General features: G+C 41.3%; 1 protein-coding gene across 1 annotated transcript in view; it reads right to left on the bottom strand.

Moving 5' to 3' along the window:
- LOC117366878 (diacylglycerol O-acyltransferase 2-like) overlaps positions 1 to 20768 on the bottom strand; it is a 97292-nt gene that overhangs the window by 2264 nt on the left and 74260 nt on the right. Inside the window, exon 8 of the mRNA XM_033958848.1 lies at positions 18497 to 18699. Coding sequence (XP_033814739.1) covers positions 18497 to 18699 — 203 coding nt within the window. The remainder of the gene's footprint in view (positions 1 to 18496; positions 18700 to 20768) is intronic.

Here is a 20768-nt window from a genome sequence, read left to right as displayed (position 1 = left end):
GTGAGCGGGATTTGGGCAGAACGTGGGTCGTCCTAGACTTAGTCGTATTGCATGTATAACCGAAGGTTTTACAACACTGCCTAGACAGAACTTGGACGTTGTGGCTTAGGCCATCTAAAACCAGGTCTAAGTCCACAGAAGGTATCCAAAGTGACAAGATAACCAACAAAGTACAGACCCCCACACACTCCCCCAGTGATCACTGATCCCCCACCCCCATAAAAATCATAATAGCAACTTTACATATCTGCCTCCAGAACATCAGCACCTGGCAGCCTGGCATAGGAAAGCCTAGTAGAACTGCACAGAGGTGGCTTAAGTGGTCTTGGGGTGGGTTAGTGAACCATGGAGAGGAGGACCCAGGCCCATAAGCCACTCTAATCACTGCATTCATGGTGAAAAGTGTGCACCCCCCTAAAAAACCCCAAACCCTTTTGAACTGCCTTATAAGTGGCTCCTGCAGCCATAAAAGCTATTGGGGTGGTAGATAGTTGGGTCTAGTAGGTTCTGGGGGTGTTTTGGGGGGCTCACCATGACCTATAAGGGAGCTGTAGTTAGATGTTTCTGTGGTACCCTTTTTGTGATGTTCACAGCAGTGCCCTGTAAGGTACCCCACTACTCTGGTGCTATGTCTGAGTGTCCAGTCCATCACTTTTCTGGCCCCTCCAGCCCCAAAAGGTCTTTTTCTAGGCATTTGTGACTTGGATGAATTTTTGGATGAAAATGGAGTATAAAGATGGACAACTTAGCGGTCTGGGCGATCAGACGGCTGGATGTACAATTGGACGATTTTCAGGAAAAATAATAATTCTGGACGTATTTTTCAAAAATGGACCTTTTCCCGTGTCCGCCTTTGGGCGACTTGCGACTTCGGCCAAAACGGACTTAGACATTTGTTTTGATTATACTCCTCTATATGCCTGGTTGTATTTCTTCCTGTGTAAGTGTAAAACAGTACATAGTCTAGGGCTGTACTGAGCATTGTAGGGCCTAGGATAGCATTGCAAAGTTTCATAAGCATGGCCCCTCATAGTTAGTTGGCCATTGTTTTCACTGACTCAACTGTTGCCAGCTGCTTATCAGTAGAGTCTGTGGAGATTTATTAGAGCTTGTTAGTGCTTGCTGGGAACTGAGGGACAGATTCTCAAAACTAAAATCTGCTTTTAACATGCTCGATAAACCAGTTCCAGCCTGTTTAGCATGCATGCATTTTAGTGGCGGATTATCAAGACGGTTTACCAAGGTCTTTTCCGAGTTTTCTAGCTGTCTCCAATACTGCCATGCAAATGTAGCCACACAAGCAGCGAGATTAGACCACCAACTCTCTGCTTTGCTGATAACGACCCCAGACTACAGAACATTTAGAAAATAAAAACCATACTATTTTAAAAAACCCTGATACCCAACAATCAAAACCAACCTAAAGCACTAAAACAACCTAACGCCACAAGAGCCACCTCATCTCTACGAACCAATCTATCCTATAATTCCTTTGGAAATGGCCAGATAGATCCTTTATGTAATCCGCCTTGAACCGCAAGGTAACGGCGGAATAGAAATCACTAATGTAATGTAATATTAAAATGAGCACTTCAAGCGATTCTCTATCATCACCGACTGATTCCCTAACCTCGTGCCACATTTGCAGCCAAAATTTGCCGACTGGTCTGAGCTGTCATAACCTTACTTTCTGATCAGTGCCCCTCCCCCATGAAAATTAAAATAAAAAAATATAAACCACAAGATCAGCAGGAGAATTGCCTACTTTTTCCTGCCGAGCTCGCACAACCTCCAGACACCCACCCCTAGCAACAGGAGAGATGTCCACTCTCTCCTGCCATGCTCGCACAATCCCCCAAAGTAGGTAATATGAAGTCAGCGGGCTGTTGAATTGTTTTGGTCCTAACTTGTTGCACCCTTTACAGTTAGGTATAACAGTAAGCTAACATGCAAAAATAAGCAAGTACAAGTAAACAGAGAACTCGGTCCTCTATCACAGTGTTCTTCAACCTTTTTACGCCTGTGGACCGACGGAAATAAAATAATTATTTTGTGGACCGGCAAACTACTAAGACTGAAATTTAAAAAAAACATTTTCGCCCCATCTCCACGAGCTCAGTCCCCGCAAACCATCTGATCCCATCCATACAACCCTCAATTATGATTTTATATTAAACGTATTTTATTAAAGTATTAAAAAAAACAATATGCAAATAATACAGAGCAAGAATCAACAAAACCCCTGTTTCCCCTCCCCTTCACATATATCCCCTCTACTATCAAGAAAACTGAATAAGCCAAATTATTACAGAATGCTACACAGAAATATCATGCTAACAGAATACCGCAATCACACATGACAGGAATAGTGTTAGGGGAAGATAAAGAAGCACTGCCTGGGCTTTGCAGTCCCCAGTTATGTCGACACCATCTCTAGAAGGATGCATATTTCAAATCTGATATATTCTAATCACAAAATAATAACTCTCTTCCCTTCCCTTCCCTTTTCCTCCTCCACTCCCAGCAGCATCTGTCCCTTTATCCAGCAGCTTCCCAGCCTCCAACAGTGGCTTCCTCACCTTCCCTCCACTCCCGTCCCAGCAGCTCTCAGTACTTGCCTGCAGCAGCAATTCACTTAGTCAGCATTGGGTCCTTTGATGGGTCGCGCCGCCTCTGAGGAAAGAGGAAGTTGCATCATCAGAAGCGGGCCACGACTCAGCAAAAGCCCCATGGCTGCCTAAGTGAATCGCTGCTTCAGGGAAGTACTGAGAGCTGCTGGGAGGGGAGCAGAGGAGAGGAAGCCACTATCGTAGGAATTTTGCACACCGATCTCGCTGGCCCTGCATGGACCGGAAGGAATTTTCTGCAGACTGACACCGGTCCGCGGACCAGCAGTTGACACCGCACTATCATACCTATAGGCAAATTTTCAAATGAAAACTACCCAGGTAGTTTTGGTGTTTGTACCTTTATAACTTAAGATAGACTTTCAAAAACTAACTGCATATTTTATACACTACAGGATAAATGTCCAGCCTATGGTGGTCAATGTTGATTTGGCCACCACTGGTGTTATCCATGGATATTCAATGGCATGTCATGTTCGGACACCATCATTGAATATCCAGGTTTATCTGATTAAGGGCCCCCTTTATCAAGCTGCACTAGAGTTTTTTTAGCGTGAGTCGGCACGGTAAGTGTTCTGATGCTCATAGAATTCCTACAAGCATCGCAGCACTTACCTCATCGGCCAGCACTAAAAACCTCTAGCTCAGCTTGATATAAGGGAGGTTAAGTATGATATTCAGCACATAACCACTTAAACGAAACTGGTTAAAGATAGGACTGTGTTGTATGTAATCCAATTTGTCTAGTTAATTTAAGCTGTTAAGTGCTGAATATTGCATATATCTGCCCACTCCACTACCACCAGACTGTCCTCAAAATGGCCGATTTAAAGTTTGAGAGTTAGGGCCTGATTCTGGAAATGGTGCCTGCTGCAGTAGGTGCCTATCACGTGTCAATCACTGGTAGATGCTGCTTCCAGAATTGTGTCTATTTTTTGTACAGACACCTTAAATGTAAGCCAGCATTTTACAGGCCTACATTTAAGGTATCTGAATTGCGCCTTAGGCGTCCATAGGCATGCCTAGGCACTTTCGTATACACGAGTCAGACGCCTACATTGTAGGCATTGTTTGCCACATTGAATTTTTATTAAAAACTTGCGTTCCTGAGTTGATGTGCAACTTTGCCTGTTTGTTGATTTCTGTTTTCTACTACAAAGATTTCACATAGATTCTATTGGGAGGGACAAGATGTATGTTGTAAGAGATAGGAGGGGGAGTTTAGAGGGTCTATGTGAATTTGTACATCCCAATACTGATTCCATTTTTTGATGGTTTGAAAAATGCGGATTTGTCCGTTAGATGACTGTAGGAAGTTACCGGTGCCAACAATTGGGACACCATTTTGAGAATCGGGCCCCTAAAAGGCAGGCCTATCTTTGGCTGCTAAGCCTTAGCTAGCCACTCACTGAATATTGGCTTGGACGGCTAAGTTTGCAGCAGCGAACCTTGACCTGGATATTGAATGCCAGGTATAGGAGCCAACTTTTCAAAATGCTTGGGGGTGCTAAACTCAACACAAGTGAATGTCCTCTGATCAGAGTAATGAAGTTTGCTAAATATTGGGGGTATCCAATGGCTCACAGAGCTGGCACATATGATGCCAGGGCCATGTTCAGCCACTGGCATTGAATATCACCGTTCATTCTTGATAGTACCCCTCTAGAATCTGTACCTAAGCTGAAAATTCTCGGAGTAGTGGTTGACGTCGACTTATCATTTCACAGTCATATCAGTGAAATAGTTAAATCTTGCTTCCACAGATTACGTCTTATCCGTTCAATTTCCACTTTCCTAGATCCTAAATCTGTCAATATATTAATCCATTCTTTGATCATATCTAAAATTGATTACTGTAATTCTCTTCTAATCAATATAACTCAGAAAGAAAAAAGATGACTTCAGATAATTCAAAATACGGCAATAAAACTAATCCACAAAGCGAAAAAATATGATCATGTCACACCACTAATGATTAAATCACATTGGCTTCCCATCTCCCATCGAATTAACTTTAAAATTCTATTTTTAGTATTTAAAATACTAATCTTCAATGAACCACAATTTATGTCAAGAATGATTATCCCATACAATGCCCAACGCTCTCTACGATCATCTTCTTCAAACCTACTAACAATTCCCTCCTTGAAAATCATCGGCACAAGAAGAAATGATATATTTTCCGTTATGGCCCCTAAATTATGGAATTCTCTGCCAAGTTATATTAGAAATGAAAAAGATCTTTTATCTTTAAAAAAAATTTTTAAAACCTTTTTGTTTCAAGACGCTTTTGATGTGTAATATGGCATATCTTGGACCCTTTACATTTTGTTACGATTAACAAACTCATTAATCCCCTTCCCTCCCCATTGTATTTTCCCTTTTATGTAAATTCCAACAGAAAATGAAATTGTAACTTTTCCCTCCTTTCCTCTTCATTCATGTTTGTCTTTATTTCGATTGCTAAAATGTTAACTGATCCATGTAGTTTGTTTTGTGATTGATTTGTCCAATTGTATGTGAGACCACTATCTAGTGGCTTTTAAATTGTACATCGCTTAGAAAATTTGTATAAGCGATTCATCAAACGTTAATAAAACTTGAAACTTGAAATATCCAGGACAGCCACAGACTGCGGGAAGATGCTGGACTGCTTCTCGTGGTCTCAATATTGGGCTCACATTCTTTATATTTTGTTAACGTAGCATATTTTGAGCCCAATACAAAAACTTTTATAAAGGCCATACAGGTACTCATGTTCTTTTATAAAATATGTAAACACCCAAAACTATCTTCAATAGCACACAAATTCACACCTGCTCCGAAGATGCAAATGTATGAGTATACGTTCTAGAATTTAAGGGCAAGTTAGATGCACATCTCCTCAAAAGATGCATAGAAGGATACGGGTGACTAAGTTTTCGCCAGGTTACACCTTGATGGACCTAAGGTCTGATCCAGAGATAGCAGTTCTTATGTTCTTATGTTATGTGTGTATTTAGGTATTTTATAAAATACATGTATTAATGGAAAATATAAAAATATATAAAGAAATGTACATAAAGATATAAACTGGTCATTCAGAGAAGACATTTAAAAGAAAAAAATAAGTTGTCTGTACGTAAAGACATTATTAAGAAGTTTTTGACCCATGGTGGAGGATACTCACACATTCTGGAATACAGTCGACCCCGAAATCGACCCCAACAACCCCAAAGAATTCATAAACAGTTGGCGGACCCTCAGTGAATCTACACTAAACGAACTAGCTCCAATAAAAAACAAAAACAAAATAGACAGACCATCTAATAAATGGTTCGACGACGAACTTCTACAACTAAAAAGAAAATGCAGACAATTAGAAAGGACATGGAAAAAACAAAAACACAATCACATCAAAGATGAATGGAAAATCCTAATCAAACAATACAATACCAAACTGAAGGAAAAACGAAAAAACTACTACTCCAAACTCATCAGCACCGAAAAACCAGACACAAGAATACTTTTTGACATCTTAAGAAATCTCACTGATACCAAACCATTTCTCGCCACCCAAGGAAACCAAACTCCCACAGCCACCCAATTAGCGGATCACTTCAAACACAAAATCATTACAACCAGATCCACATTCAACAATTCAAGAATCAACATAGAAGAAATACGAATCAATCCCAAAACAGACGAAGCAATCCCAGCAGACAGGATATGGACAAACTTCCCAAAGATACAATGGTCAGACTTGAACAGGCTTTACAAAAAATACAGCAAATCCTCATGTGACTTGAACAACTGTCCCTCATACTTACTAGCAACAGCTTCCACCAAATTTAAAGCTAGCCTCACACTATGGCTTCAAACAACACTAAGTGAAGGTCATTTCCCACCGGAATTAGGAGAAATCATAATCACACCTATCCTAAAAGATCCCAAAGGTCCTATAGACAATCCTGCAAACTATAGACCAATCGCTTCAATCCCACTATACATTAAAATAACAGAAGGCCTTGTCGCACAACACCTCTCCAACTACCTTGAAGACCATCACATACTACATCCATCACAATCTGGATTCAGATCCAACCATAGCACAGAAACTCTACTGGTATCACTATTAGACATTGCCCGACAACACCTCAGCAAAGGAAACAAGCTGCTTCTCATTCAACTCGATCTTTCTGCGGCATTCGACCTAGTTGACCATCACACACTACTCCAGATATTAGACGCAATAGGAATCTCAGGTAATGTTCACAAATGGTTCCAAAGCTTCCTCAAAACACGAACATACAAAGTCAAATCAAAAGAGCACATATCCGACCCATGGTCAAACCCATGTGGAGTACCACAAGGATCACCATTGTCACCCATATTATTTAACCTCTTCATAGCATCCCTAGGCATAACCCTAGATGCCCTAAACACTGTATCATTCAGCTACGCAGATGATATAACTATCCTCCTCCCCTTTAATATTCAAGACCCCTTATCCACAAACCACCTGAAAATGATAATGGAAACGGTAGAAAAATGGATGTCAAGTCATAAACTAAAACTGAACTCGGAAAAAACTAAATTCCTACTACTGGAAAGGGAAAAAAAAACCATCTCTCACAGAACTAGAAGTAAATACAATCAAGTACCCTATGCAAAGCACACTCAAGATCCTGGGAATTCTACTAGACAGAAACTGCACAATGCAGTCTCAAATCCACAAAATCATCCAAAGAGCATTCTTCACAATACGTAACCTAAGAAAAATAAGAAAATTCTTCAACAAAGATCAATATAAGATATTAGTACAATCCCTAGTACTGAGTATTGTAGATTACTGTAACAGCCTATACCTATCATGCCCAAATTACATGATAAAACAATTACAGACAGTTCAAAACACAGCCCTCAGAATCATCTACTCACTAGGCAAATATGACCACATCACCAAAGCATACCTAGACTCACACTGGCTACCAATAAAAGCAAGATCCCAGTTCAAATTCTATTGTCTACTATACAAAGTAATACATGGAACAGCACCCAGCTACCTAAACAACAGACTACACCGTAACCTCTCACACAGATTAAGGAGAACTCAGAGCCTATTCACTCACCCCCCTCTCAAAGGAACACGACGAAAGAAACTATATGACAGCCTTTTAGCGACACAGGCAGCAAAGATCGATACTACCATCACCAATCTACTGACCAAATCAATAGACATTAAAGCATTCCGAAAAGAAATCAAAACTCATCTCTTCAAAAAACACTTCTCATCATCATAACCTCACAAAAGTATTAGAAAATGCTCTCATGACTACCCTAACACCACCACCAGCAACACCTCGAATCCGGACAGTATTATCTCTATTCGTCTAAACAACAGAATCCGGACAATATTATCTCTATTCGTCTAAACAACCTATCACTATCTACTATCTACTACCAATTTATCCTGGAAAAGTCCAGAATAACAATTGTAACTTAACGCATTCTTGATTATATGTACTGCAATGCTACTGGAAATGTCCAGTCTTCTAACTTGTAATCCGCTTAGAACCGCAAGGCACAAGCGGAATAGAAATCACTAATGTAATGTAATGTAATATAGTTTGGTAAAAGCTCAATATTTGTGGCAATTGGTTTGTCCGAAGTCTTTCCTTCTTTTTTGAATAAAATGCCCCACAGTAAACAGTGGAATTTTGTGGCTTTGAAGTAAAAGAGGTTAACAATTCACTGCTATATTTGTGCTCTTGTGATAAAATACATGTTTATATCACAACTGTGCCCCTGCTCTGGCCATAGTATGTCCCCAGGAATGTCTGCATATGGTGGGAATGTAAGTATGTGCAGTCTTATCAGCACATGGTACTTTTGCAGCTTTGGAAGAGCTCTTTTCCAGGTGTAAAACATGTTTCACAAAATTACCCCAAAATGGACAAAGAAAAAGAACTATGGACCCACTAGAAAACTTGTTTTTACAGTTTTGGCCAGTGAATTTCCTGTTACTTCTGGAAGAAAAATCCACAGGAAAGCTTGCGCTAAAAGCTGCTTGCAGCTTTTATTTTGTTCTTAAATGTTGTTCTTTCAGATTCCATTCAACCAGTTCCTGACCCAGTCTACCCTTCTTAACTCTGATTGCTGATGTCCTTTTCTCTCAATTATGTCCTTTTGAAAGGGCAGCTCACATAGTCAGTCATTTCTGGTACAAGCTAGATCCTATACAACAGGAGTTTATGTTTGCTTACCATTGTTTATCAGCATTAAATATTTCTGGAAGCATGCATATTCCAGAAAAGAGGGTTTCTTTACATCTTCGTTCTCACCTTTGCTAGTTAAGTAGGTATTAAGAATTAAAAAAAAAATACAGTTTGAGATATAGCATCTGTAATATTGTTTTATACTTTGTGCCACAACTTAATTTAAAGTATTTAGAGGGTCATTTTACTAAACCATTTTAAGTGCTAACACATTCTTAACACCGGGAAAAGAGCATACTGTAAAATGCATTAAAACATTTTACAGTAATTTGCCTGTCAGAATGTACTAATCGTGCACTCTCTCTCTCTCTCTCTCTCTCTCTCTCTCTATATATATATATATATATATACTAGTCTTTAAGCCCGTTACATTAACGGGCGCTAGAGCAGATGTCTGTCTGTCTGGGATTTTTTCTTTGTCTCTCTCTCTTTGGACGCTGTCTGTCTGTCTGTCATTCATTCTGTCTGTGTCTCTCCCTGGCCCCCCCCTACCTACCTGCATTTCTCTGTTGCACCATGCCTGCCTATCTCTCCGTGGTCCCCTTCTGTCTCACCCCCATCCCAGAGCAAAGCATGATTGTTTTCTGCCCCCAGCACACCCCTTTACTTCTCCCCCTGTTGTGCCATGCCTGCGTGCTCTGTGGCCCTCTTCTGTTCCCCCCCGATGATTGATGTCTGCCCCAGCACACCCCTCCCCCCACAGCAGCCCCCTTTCCCTCTCCCCCTGGTCCCCTGTTGTGCAATGGCTGCCTGCCCTGTGCCTGTTGTGCCATGCCTGCATGCTCCGTGGCCCCCTTCTGTTCCCCCTGATGATTACTGTCTGCCCCCCTCCCTCCAAAGCAGCCCCCTTTCCCTCTCTCCCTGGTCCCCTGTTGTGAAATGCCTGCCTGTCCCGTGCCTGTTTAGCCATGCCTACGTGCTCCGTGGCCCCTCTCTATTTCCCCCTGATGATTGCTGTCTGCCTCCCTCCCCTGCGTGCCCTGTGGCCCCCTTCTGTTCCCCCCTTATGATTGCTGTCTGCCCCCTCCCCCCAAAGCAGCCACCTTTCCCTCTCCCCCTGGTCCCCTGTTGTGCAATGCCTGCCTATCCCGTGCCTGTTTTGCCATGCCTGCGTGCTCCATGGCCCCCCTCTGTTCCCCCCTTATGATTGCTGTCTGCCCCCTCCCCCAAAGCAGCCCCCTCTCCCTCTCCCCCTGGTCCCCTGTTGTGCAATGCCTGCCTGTCCCGTGCCTGTTTTGCTATGCCTGCGTGCTTCGTGGCCCCCCTCTGTTTCCCCCTGATGATTGCTGTCTGCCCCCCTCCCCCCAAAGCAGCCCCCCTTTCCCTCTCCCCCTGGTCCCCTGTTGTGCAATGCCTGCCTGCCCCATGGCCCCCTTCCGTTTCCACTCCCCTCCCATTCTTACCCTCCCTCCATTCTTCGAACTGGAGCTGGGGCTGCATCGTTCACCTCTCGGCCCAGATCGTCGAGCAGGTTCTCCTGCTTCATGGTGGTGGGCGTGGCTGCAGGAAGATGTGCGTGTGTGGCAACAGCGGCAACCCCGACTCTTTCTTCAGCACCATGTCGGGAAGGTGGAGAGCAGCCTGTGAGGTTCGCTACAGCGGCTGGCGAAACTCAGCAGGCCGCTTTGAAGAGGAGCGGCAGCGGGAGGGAGGAGTCACTGGCGTCTTCTGCACAGTCACGCGCCTCCAGCTAGCGCAGGCGCCATGAGGCTGACACAGAAGCACACCTCACGCCACCAGGAATCACGATTTTTGAAAAGTGCATGCGCGCTTAGCCTTTTATTATTATTGATATATATATATGTGTGTGTATATATATATATATTTGTAATTTTTTCAGAAGGGGGAGTTGTCATAGGCTTGGAAGCATTATCCAGCTAGCATGTTCACATTAGCACACCCTAACTGGATAACGCAGGTTTAACAGAGGAGCACTTAGCATGTCCTACATTAATATTTTGCATTCTGGGATGCACCAAAGAGGGGCCTAAGGTCCAGTTTGAGTGGCCTTAGGCACTTGGGCTAATTGTCTCCTTTCCGGTGCATTCTGGGATACACTTGATTTGGCCTTAAGACTCCCATTGGCCTCCCATGGGAGGGGCCTTAGGTATCTGGCCAATTGGAGTCTTAGGCCACTCCTACTGCATCCCATGATATACTTGGAAGGAGGCCTGATTGGCCCAGGTGCCTAAGGCCCCTCCTATGGGAGGGGCTTTAGGCATCTGAACCAATCAGGGCCTTAGGCCCTTCTCTGGTACATCCCAGAATGTACTGGGAAGGGGAAGGCCCACCATTTTAGAGGGACGGGACCTGCTGGCTGGAGGGTGTAAGCATCCCTCCGGCCGGACTTTTTTCGGGAAAGTTACAGGGGAGTGTGGTGGGGCTTAGGGGTGCCTGGGGGGGTCTACAGGTTTGGGGGGTGGCATAGGGGTCTACAGGTGTGTGTGTGAGGGGGTCTAGGAGGTGTCGCTAGTGGGTGGGAAGTTCTGGGGTTTCGAGGGCAGGAGAGAATGGCCATCCCCCCTACCCGGATGCTTTGGGAGGGGTTCAGGGGCAGGAAGGCATGGGCATCAATACCTCCTTTTTCCTACTGGAAGCTTTAATTGCTTGTACTACAGAAAGTCTAATTTAAAATAACAATAGTGGTGTTTTGTGATTAACTGGAAGAAAGCAATCAAAGAAAACTGTGATGATCTTTATGACTGCATCAGCATTGTAGGAGAAGTTATGTGTTCTTATCATTTGATCATTAATTTATTTTGGCGAGCCATAGAGCTGGTGTGTTAGCATCTAAGTGCATGTGTTTAGGTTTGAGCATTGCCAATGTGTATACTTTCCTTGGAAGTTGTATGTTAGTTATAGACTAGTGCTTAGGCAAAATTATGATAGTTAGGCATTTATGTGTATGCATGCATATATAAATGCTATTATTCTACTCATTTACATATATTAAGGGAGCTTTTTGTCAATTGCGGCTCCTAACATGGATAAAACCAATGCTGTCTTGCTATGATTTTCATACTGTAGTGCAGAGCCTGGTGATTTCTAAAGTAGATTTTTGCAATCCATTGTTAGACATTGCTAAATCTAGGGGACGAGCCTTACAAATAATTCAAAATACGGCAGCGAGGCTGATTACAGGGGAATTGTATTATGAACAAATTTCTCCTGTGTTAAAACAGTTACATTGGTTATCAGAATTACAACATATTAACAGTGGCGTACCTAGCATGTGTGACACCCGGGGCCCATTATTTTTTGGCACCCCCCCATCTATACGAAAAACATGATTTTTAGTAACAAGCCACATTTCACACATGAGTACCTAGGAAAAGGCAGCATCTTACATACTGCAGTGAGAAGTACAACAGCAATACACCCATTGTAAAACTAAAGCCAGACTAGTACAGATCAATCCTGCAGTCAATCCTAACAGAAAACTATGTCTTTCGAACACACAGAACACAGAAAACACCTTCGCCTAGTATGGAATGTCATCACAAACTTATCCCTCCCCCTTTTACAAAACACGGTGGTAACAGCTCTGACGCTCATAGAATTCTGAGCATCAGAGCTGCTACCACCACGGCTGGCGCTAAAAAACGCTCCACAGTTTTGTAAAAGGGGGATAAAATAGAAATACATAGACAAAGGTTAAATTGAACCAGCAAGAAGCTGGACTCTGCATACAATGCAACACCACAGAAACAGTGACACAGGTCTCCTAAAGTAATAAATAAAAAGAAAATTTTTGTTCTACCTTTGTCTTCTCTGGTTTCTGCTTTCCTCATCTTCTTGTTACTCTCCTCCTTCCATCCACTGCCCAAGTTCCAAGTTTCCAAGTTTAATAAGTATTTGATTGATCGCTTTATCAATTTCAAAGCGATTAACAAAAGTTTAAAATTACAATATGTAAAATTTACATAAAAACAAACAAACAAGACAAAACAAATTCATTACTGGACAAAATGGAAACAATAGGGTAAGGAAGGGGAGAAGTTACAATATATTTGAGTAAAGTAGAGAACAAGTAAGGGAAAAACACAAGTAGGTGGGATAAAGGAAGAATAAAGGAAAAAAAAAAAAAAAAAAAAAAAAAAAAATTTATTATGAAATAAAAGAAAGACCGAAAAAATTTAAGTAATAAAGGCGTCATTAAATAAAAACGTTTTAAGATTACTTTTAAATTTATCCAAATTAGATTCTTCACGTAGATAGATAGGGAGAGAATTCCAAGTATGGGGAGCTGTAACTGAAAAGATGTATTGTCGACGTGTATTGATTATTTTTAATGAAGGAATTGTTAATAATCGCTGTTTATCTGATCTTAAAGTTCTGTTGGAAGAATAAGGAATTAGTAATTTATAAAGGAATGCAGGAAATTTTGATTGAAGAGATTTAAATGTAAGTAGGCAGAGCTTATAAATTATTCTATGGGCAACAGGGAGCCAATGGGCCTCCTTGAGGAGAGGAGTGATATGATCAAATTTTTTTGCATTAGTAATAAGTCTGATAGCAGTATTTTGTATTATCTGCAAACGCTTGATCTCCTTTTGAGCAATACCTTGAAACAGCGCATTGCAATAATCTAATTTGGATATAATGAAGGAATGAATAAGAATCTTTAAAGAAGTAGTGTCGAATAATTTAGAGATTGATCGTATTTGTCTGAGTCTGAAAAAAGATGATTTAATAACGCAATTGATGTGGTCATGAAAGGAAAGTTTATTGTCAAGAATGACTCCGAGAATTTTTGTTTTTGATACCACTTGTAACGGAGATCCAAGAATGGAAATTGGGGATATAAAGGTTGGATTGTCTTTCCAAGGAAAGAGTAATATATTTGATTTAGTTATGTTTAGTGCTAAACGATTCATGTTTAGCCATTGATGTACCTTTTCAAGTTTTGTATTGATCTGAGTTATATCGGAAAAATTAGTAGGGTCAATAGGATGTAAGAGTTGTATGTCATCGGCGTAGGCGAATGTAGTAAAGCCGATGGATTGACATAAAGTTAACAAGGGTGCCAGAAATATATTAAATAAAAGAGGGGATAGTATGGAACCTTGAGGGATGCCATGCTGAGAGGAGAAAATGTCGGAAGTCGAGTTGTTAAAGGAGACTACAGAAGTTCGATTTGTGAAATAAGATTGGAACCAGGCTAATACTTGATCTGAAATACCTATTGATTGAAGTCTGTTTATTAATAATTCGTGGTCAATTGTATCAAAGGCCGCCGAGAGGTCTAAGGAAACTAAAAGAACTGACTGATGATGGTCCAAATAATAGTGAATGGAAGTTGTCATACCGATTAAAGAGTGCTCTGTGGAATGAAATTGTCTAAAGCCTGTCTGATTTGGATGAAGGATGTTAGTTTTTTCGATAAAGTCGGATATCTGATTGAATACAACCTTTTCAGTCATTTTAGCTAAAAATGGGATCTTAGCTATGGGTCGATAGTTTGTACAATCTCCAGCACTGTTTTTTTGATTTTTTAAGATGGGGTGAATAATTGAATGTTTCCAGTCACTTGGCACGATGCCTTGTGTTAAACTTTTGCTGACTAGAGTAAGTATTGGTGGACCGAAAATATGAAAGAAGCGTTTAAGTAGAAAAGGAGGTATAGATTCGGTCTTAGAGCCTTTTATATTAATGGAATTTATGATAGATTTTAATTCTGTAAGACTGGGAATGTTAAAGGAGGAGCATCTTGAAGAAAATGAAATATCCTCGGAAGTTGTTAAGCTTGAATTGGAGGTTAATTTAGTTATGAAGGCTGATCTAATGTCATCTATTTTTTTAATGAAATATAGCGCAAGATCATTGGCTGTGAGAATAATCTCAGTGTTTAGGTTTTGTTGTTTATTAGAATGAAGAATTGTTTTAATTATTTGGTATAAAGAAGAGGAATTTGTAGCTTTTTGAATTAAACCTGAAAAATATTTAGTTTTTGCTTGATTTATCTTTGTTCTGTAAAAATTGGAATGAGTTTTGAATGATTCATAATTCGGTGTTGATTTAACTTTCCTCCATTTACGTTCGTGAGATCTTAATTGTCGCTTGATAAGTTTAAGTTCTGCTGTGTACCAAGGGTTAAAACTTTTTTTTGCTGAAATAATTTTTGTCTGTTGTGGCGCTACTTTGTCTAGTAAATGTAATGTGTTTTTGGTCCATAATTGTATTGAATTTTCAAGAGATGAGGATCCTAAATCAAAAAAGTCTGATGGAAGAGCATCCGAAATTATGTCTGATGAAAGGTTGTGAAAATCTCTAAATTTGATAACTTTTTTTGTAGGTAATTGGGAATTTGAATTGTTTAATTTATACAAAACTGATAATAGATAGTGATCGGACCAGGGAACTGGGTAACAGAATTTTAAAGAGCAATTCTCTATTGATGTAGAGGGAATGATGACCATGTCAATTGTGTGTCCAAGATTGTGTGTAGGCTCAGTTATTAATGGATGAAGGTCAAGATGATTAATGTAAGAAAGAATAGTTTTAGTTTGATGATCAGTAATATCATCAAAATGAATATTAAAATCACCGAGTATTAGAGGGTTAATAGTAGAGGAACCAAAATCAAATAGGAGAGATTGTAGTTCAGATAGATTTGTGCTATTTATTGGAGGAGGCAGATAAAGAAGTAAAGCATCAAGTTTAGGTTTAGTTTGGAAAGAGAATTGAAGAAATTCAATAGGAGAATTAATGGGAGAATGATCCATTTCTTTTAATAAAGATGTTCGGAAAATAACTTCTCTCTGCATCTTCCATTTGCTCTGTTACTGTGCCTCTCCCTTTCTCCCTCCTTCCAAATTGGTCTGGCACCCATCTTCTTCCCTCCGCTCCTCCCATAGTCTGGCATCTCTGTCTTTGTCCCTACCAGCATCTTCTCCCAACTCTGTCTTCCCCATTTCTCTTCAGCGTCTTCTCCCCACTCTCTCTTCCCCATTTTCCTGCAGCATCTTCTCCCCAATCTTTGTTCCTCATTTCCCTTAAGCATCTTCTCCCCACTCTCTGTTCCCCATTTCCATTCAGCATCTTCTTCCCACTCTGTCTTCCCCATGTGCTTTCAGCGTCCTTCTCCCCCCTCTGTTTTACCCTGTTTTCCTCTCCACCCCACCTTTTCTTCCTTTCTCCCTCCCTGCCCCTTACCTTCGTGGCACTTTCTCCCTCCCCCCCCCCACAGCCCGGACAACAGGCCCGGTCCAACAAACCTCCCTGCCCTGTGGCCGGCGATGTCTAAACTGCCTTCTTACAGCAGCCGGAGCGTTGTAATTGCATATGGCTGCTGTAAAGATTGTCTCTGATGCAACTTCCGGTTGCAACAGAGATGACCTTTATGGCAGAAACACGCAACTTCAATGCTCTAGCTCAGGGGTGCCCACACTTTTTGGGCTTGCGAGCTACATTTAAAATGACCAAGTCAAAATGATCTATCAACAATAAAATTTAAAAAAAAAACACAAAGCATACTGTACGCTGAGAAAATGTTAATTATCATTTCTATTTTGGGGTTTTTTCAAAGAGGTCAAGGCAGATGACTCTATGCACTGTCACCTCAGTAACAACCATACAAAAATAGACAAATACCCCCCTCCCTTTTTACTAAAGCACAATAGCAGTTTTTAGCGCAGGGAGCTGCACTGAATGCCCAGGGCTGCTCTCGACGCTCATAGGCTCCCTGCGCTAAAAACCGCTATTGTGGTTTAGTAAAAGGGGGGCCATAGTGCAAAATAAAGAGAGCAGATATAAATTCAGACACATTTTGATCACTAAATATAAAATAAAATCATTTTTTCTACCTTGTCTGGTGATTTCATGAGTCTCTGGTTGCACTTTCTTCTGACTGTACATCCAATCTTTCTTCCCCCCTTTCCTTCCTCCCTCCCGTGGTCTGACATCTTTCTCCTTTCCTTCCTCCCTCCCATGGTCTGGCATCTCTATCAGCCCCGTCCCTTGCTTCCCTTGGATGTCTGGCATCTTTTCTCCCCATCCCCGCATTCCAGCATCTCTCTTACCCTCCCCATGCTATTCCTCCCGCCCCCCCCACCCCCTCCGGCAGGATCTGGTGCTTGCTCATTGTTCTTCCCAGCAGCACTGCTGCAACTCTTCGGGCCACCGGCAGCATGAAGTAAACATGCTGCCTTCAGTGACCCAGTTCTGGCCTCCTTTTTTTTTTTTTCAGTGACACATTTGTTTGCCCTTCTAAAGCCGCCGCCACCCCAAGCTCGTCTTCCCTGCATCGGGCCTACCAGCCTTCCTCTCCCCGACGTCAATTCTGCCGTCAGAGAGGAAGTTCCGCCCAGCTAGGCAGCGATTGGTTGGCCCAAACTTTCTCTCCGACGGCAGAATTGACTTCAGGGAGAGGCAGGCTGATCGGCCCGGTAGAGTTTTCCGGACCTGGCCGGCTGTGCACCCCCCTAAGGCTGCACCTGGGGCGTGCTGCACCCGGGGCAGACCGCCCCCCCCCCCCTTAGTACGCCACTGCGTATTAATGATAAAATGTTGCCTATTATCCACCAAGTGATCTAAGGAGGAAAGTCATGGTATTTGGTACAAATTTTGATGAAATACATTACAACCCGAAGCTTGAGATCTTAGACAGTAGACACAGAAGTGAGGTATGCCACAAGAAAACATGGTCTGCGGCTATTTCTATAGCTGGTCCACAGATATGGAAGCTTTACCAGGTTCTCTGAGGCTGTGTAACAATAAAATGTAATTAAAAAAATTGCTGAAGACCCATTTATTTGTTAAAACTTTTTATCAGTCCCTTTTAGGGCCTTTAGAGAAATGTTTTTTTATGCCTGAATTGAGGTTTTTAGCCGCTAACAGTTTGTGATGGGTATGATAGGGTTACCATATGGCTCCAGAGAAAGGAGGATGGATTGAGACATCTGGGTAGTAAAACCTGGATATCTCAATCCGTCCTCTTTTTTGTGGAGCCATATGGTAACTCTATGTAAAATAAACTGCAGCTAACAGTCTGTTTAAATTTGTAAAAATTGTTTAAAATTGTGAACTACTTGATGTTTGTTTTATCTGTAATCTAAATAGGTGTAAGTGAAATAACATTTTAAAAAATAAATATATAAATGTTAGTAACTATAAAATATATATAAATGTATATAAATGTATAGTAACTATAAAAATGTTATATAAATGTTAGTATATAAATGAGTATATAAATGTTAGTAACTATAAAAAAAATTCCCCCTTGAAGCTTGTTTGGTTATTGTCTTAAATTATATCCCTGATTGCTGTGAAGAATTAGGTATAAATATATTTTAGATTGTTTGTTTTATCATGATTAAGGGCTTCATTTATGAAGCCGCGTTAGCGGCTTTATCGCACGCAACTTTTTATTACGCGCTAACCCCCGCGCTAGCCGAAAAACTCAAGAGGAGGCAGTAGCGGCTAGCGTGGCCGGCAAATTAGCGCACGCTATTACGCACGTCAAACCGCTAACGCAGCTTCGTAAAAGGAGCCCCAAGTTTAGTAATGATATGTGTTGACATTGTAAAATATCCAAACATTTTCAGGATACCAAGGAATACAAAACGAATAAATGAGATTAAAAGATGCCTGTCTAATTTGATTAATACGAACCCACAGTAGTGATGGGCTTCTGGAAGGGCAAAAGGCCTTTTGAGGTGCTTGAAAAAATCCCTCGCCCTATGAAGACACATGGAGCAACTCCAGTCCATTCCTGAAAGGCCTTCTGAAGGTTTTTTTTCCAGCTCCCATCTGCAAATTTGCACTGATTAAATATTTCATTCTCCCCAAAGGAAAAAACTGGCACAAGGGCAGTCCTAGAAAAATTCGGGACAGTAAGGGAATTTTTTAAGTACCTTCTTACTTCTCATTTATAATCTTAATGTATATTTTCTTCAAACCGCTTAGAACCTAAAGGATATAGCGGTATATAAGAAAGAAATTACATTACATTACATTACATTACTTAAGACACAGACACCAGCAACATGTGAAAAGAAGTTCCTACATGAAGAAAATACATTCCTTTAATGAAAAAAAAACAATGCATATTTATAAGATATTTTTATGCAGGAAAGCAAACTGATATTTTATACATCTAAGTAGAAAAATATATGAAAGAAGGCAGGTGTAGAGAAACACCTTTTTGTTTGGGGGAGTCCAAGCTCCATCCCCAACCTCCATCTCTGCTCTATTCTACATCAGCCCCAGCATCTCCCCTTCCTTTACCTACCATCCTATAGTCCCCGCTCTACATGGTGTCCAGTATCTCTCTCCTTCCCTACCTCACCCCCTCACATGTCTCTCTCTCTCAATTGCACCACACCTGGTGTCCAGCATTTCTCTCCTCCCCCCTCCCCCATGGTCACCAGCATCTTTTTCTTCCTTCCCCTCCCCTGCCAGAAGTTGATTTCTTTACCATCCTCCCCATGGCTTAATTATATCGTTTTCTATATCGTTCTTCCAGGGGAGCTCAGAACAGTTTACATGAATTTATTCCTTACTAATCGCCCATGAGGGACTCTGTCAAACAGTTTTTGAAAATCCAGATATACTTTATCACTTTTATCCACATTTTATTCACACCTTCAAGAAAAAAGTAGCAGATTGTTGAGGCAAGATTTCCACTGGCAACATCCATGTTGACTCTTAGGGTCATTTTCAAAACACAAAAACATCCAAAAGTTGTCATTTGGACATTTTTCTCTGTCAAATGTCCAAGTGCTGATAATAGAAACAAAGAACTTAGACATTTTGTGGTAACGTTCATCCTCCAAAATGTCAAACTCAGAAAGGGGCGTGCTAGAGGCATGTTTTGGGCAGGCTGTAAGCCGGGTTAGACTTGGACATTTTGCAGCAATAATCGAACCTTTTGCAGGACATCCTACACAGATCATAGACATTCCGAGCTAGACCTGTTTTAGAAGCATCTAATTGCCTAAAAGGTACCCAAACTGACCAGATAACCACTGGAGGGATTAAGTAATGACCCTCTCACACTCTCCAAATGGTCACTAACCCCCTCCCAACCATCCCACATCAGCATCTAGTATGGAAAAGATTAGTAAAACATCACAGAGGTGTCTTAAGTAGTCTAGTGGGTGGGCTAATGAGCCATAGAGAGGAGGACTCAGACCCATAAGACACTCTAACCACTATATTTAAGTTAGAAAGTGTGAGGCCATAGAAACATCCAAGTTGAAAATGTCCAAATCTAGACCATTTGGAAGTGGGAGGGGCCAGCATTGTAAAGGACTGGCCACATAGACATCCCAAGAAAGCAGTGGGGCATTGCTGGGAACTTCACATAAGGGGTGCCAGATATACATTGTAAGGTTTGTTAGTGGCCCCCACAATATATGGTTGGTGGGGTCACTTGAGAGGCGCCCTTAAAAACGCCAGGTCCCAGGTTCAGTTCCCTCACTGAACATTCACCAGGAAGTAGAATCAAAAAGGCACAGCCAGAGGTGATTGCATAAAGAATATATTATAGAAATAGGCTTACAGAAAAGCAATATTTATAAGCATTACAATTAATGAGAGAGCAACACAGTTTCCCTGCCTTACAGAGTTCAGAGGAAAAGAGAGACATAGAAGCCTGAAGTTCCAGGGAAAGGCAGAGAGAGAGAAAAAAGGGGATGGGGTGATGGTCCAAGCTTCGTGTTCCATAGATAAAGAGAAGGATAGACAGAGAAAGAGAGAGCTCAAGAGATAGAAGAGAGGACCAGAGTGCCAAGAGCCAAGAGATAGATTTTTGTGTGTTGCAGAGAGGAGGCTTTTATAGCTTGGAATCTTATTCTGAATATAGAAACTATTGTATGTCCCAGTATCTTTCTGTTTAGAATTTGTAAACTGTTTGAAACAATGGTTAATTTAATTGATAAGG

This window comes from Geotrypetes seraphini, chromosome 9, assembly GCF_902459505.1.
Source record: "Geotrypetes seraphini chromosome 9, aGeoSer1.1, whole genome shotgun sequence".
NCBI classification, from domain to species: domain Eukaryota; kingdom Metazoa; phylum Chordata; class Amphibia; order Gymnophiona; family Dermophiidae; genus Geotrypetes; species Geotrypetes seraphini.
This window is presented reverse-complemented; position numbering and strand designations above follow the sequence as displayed.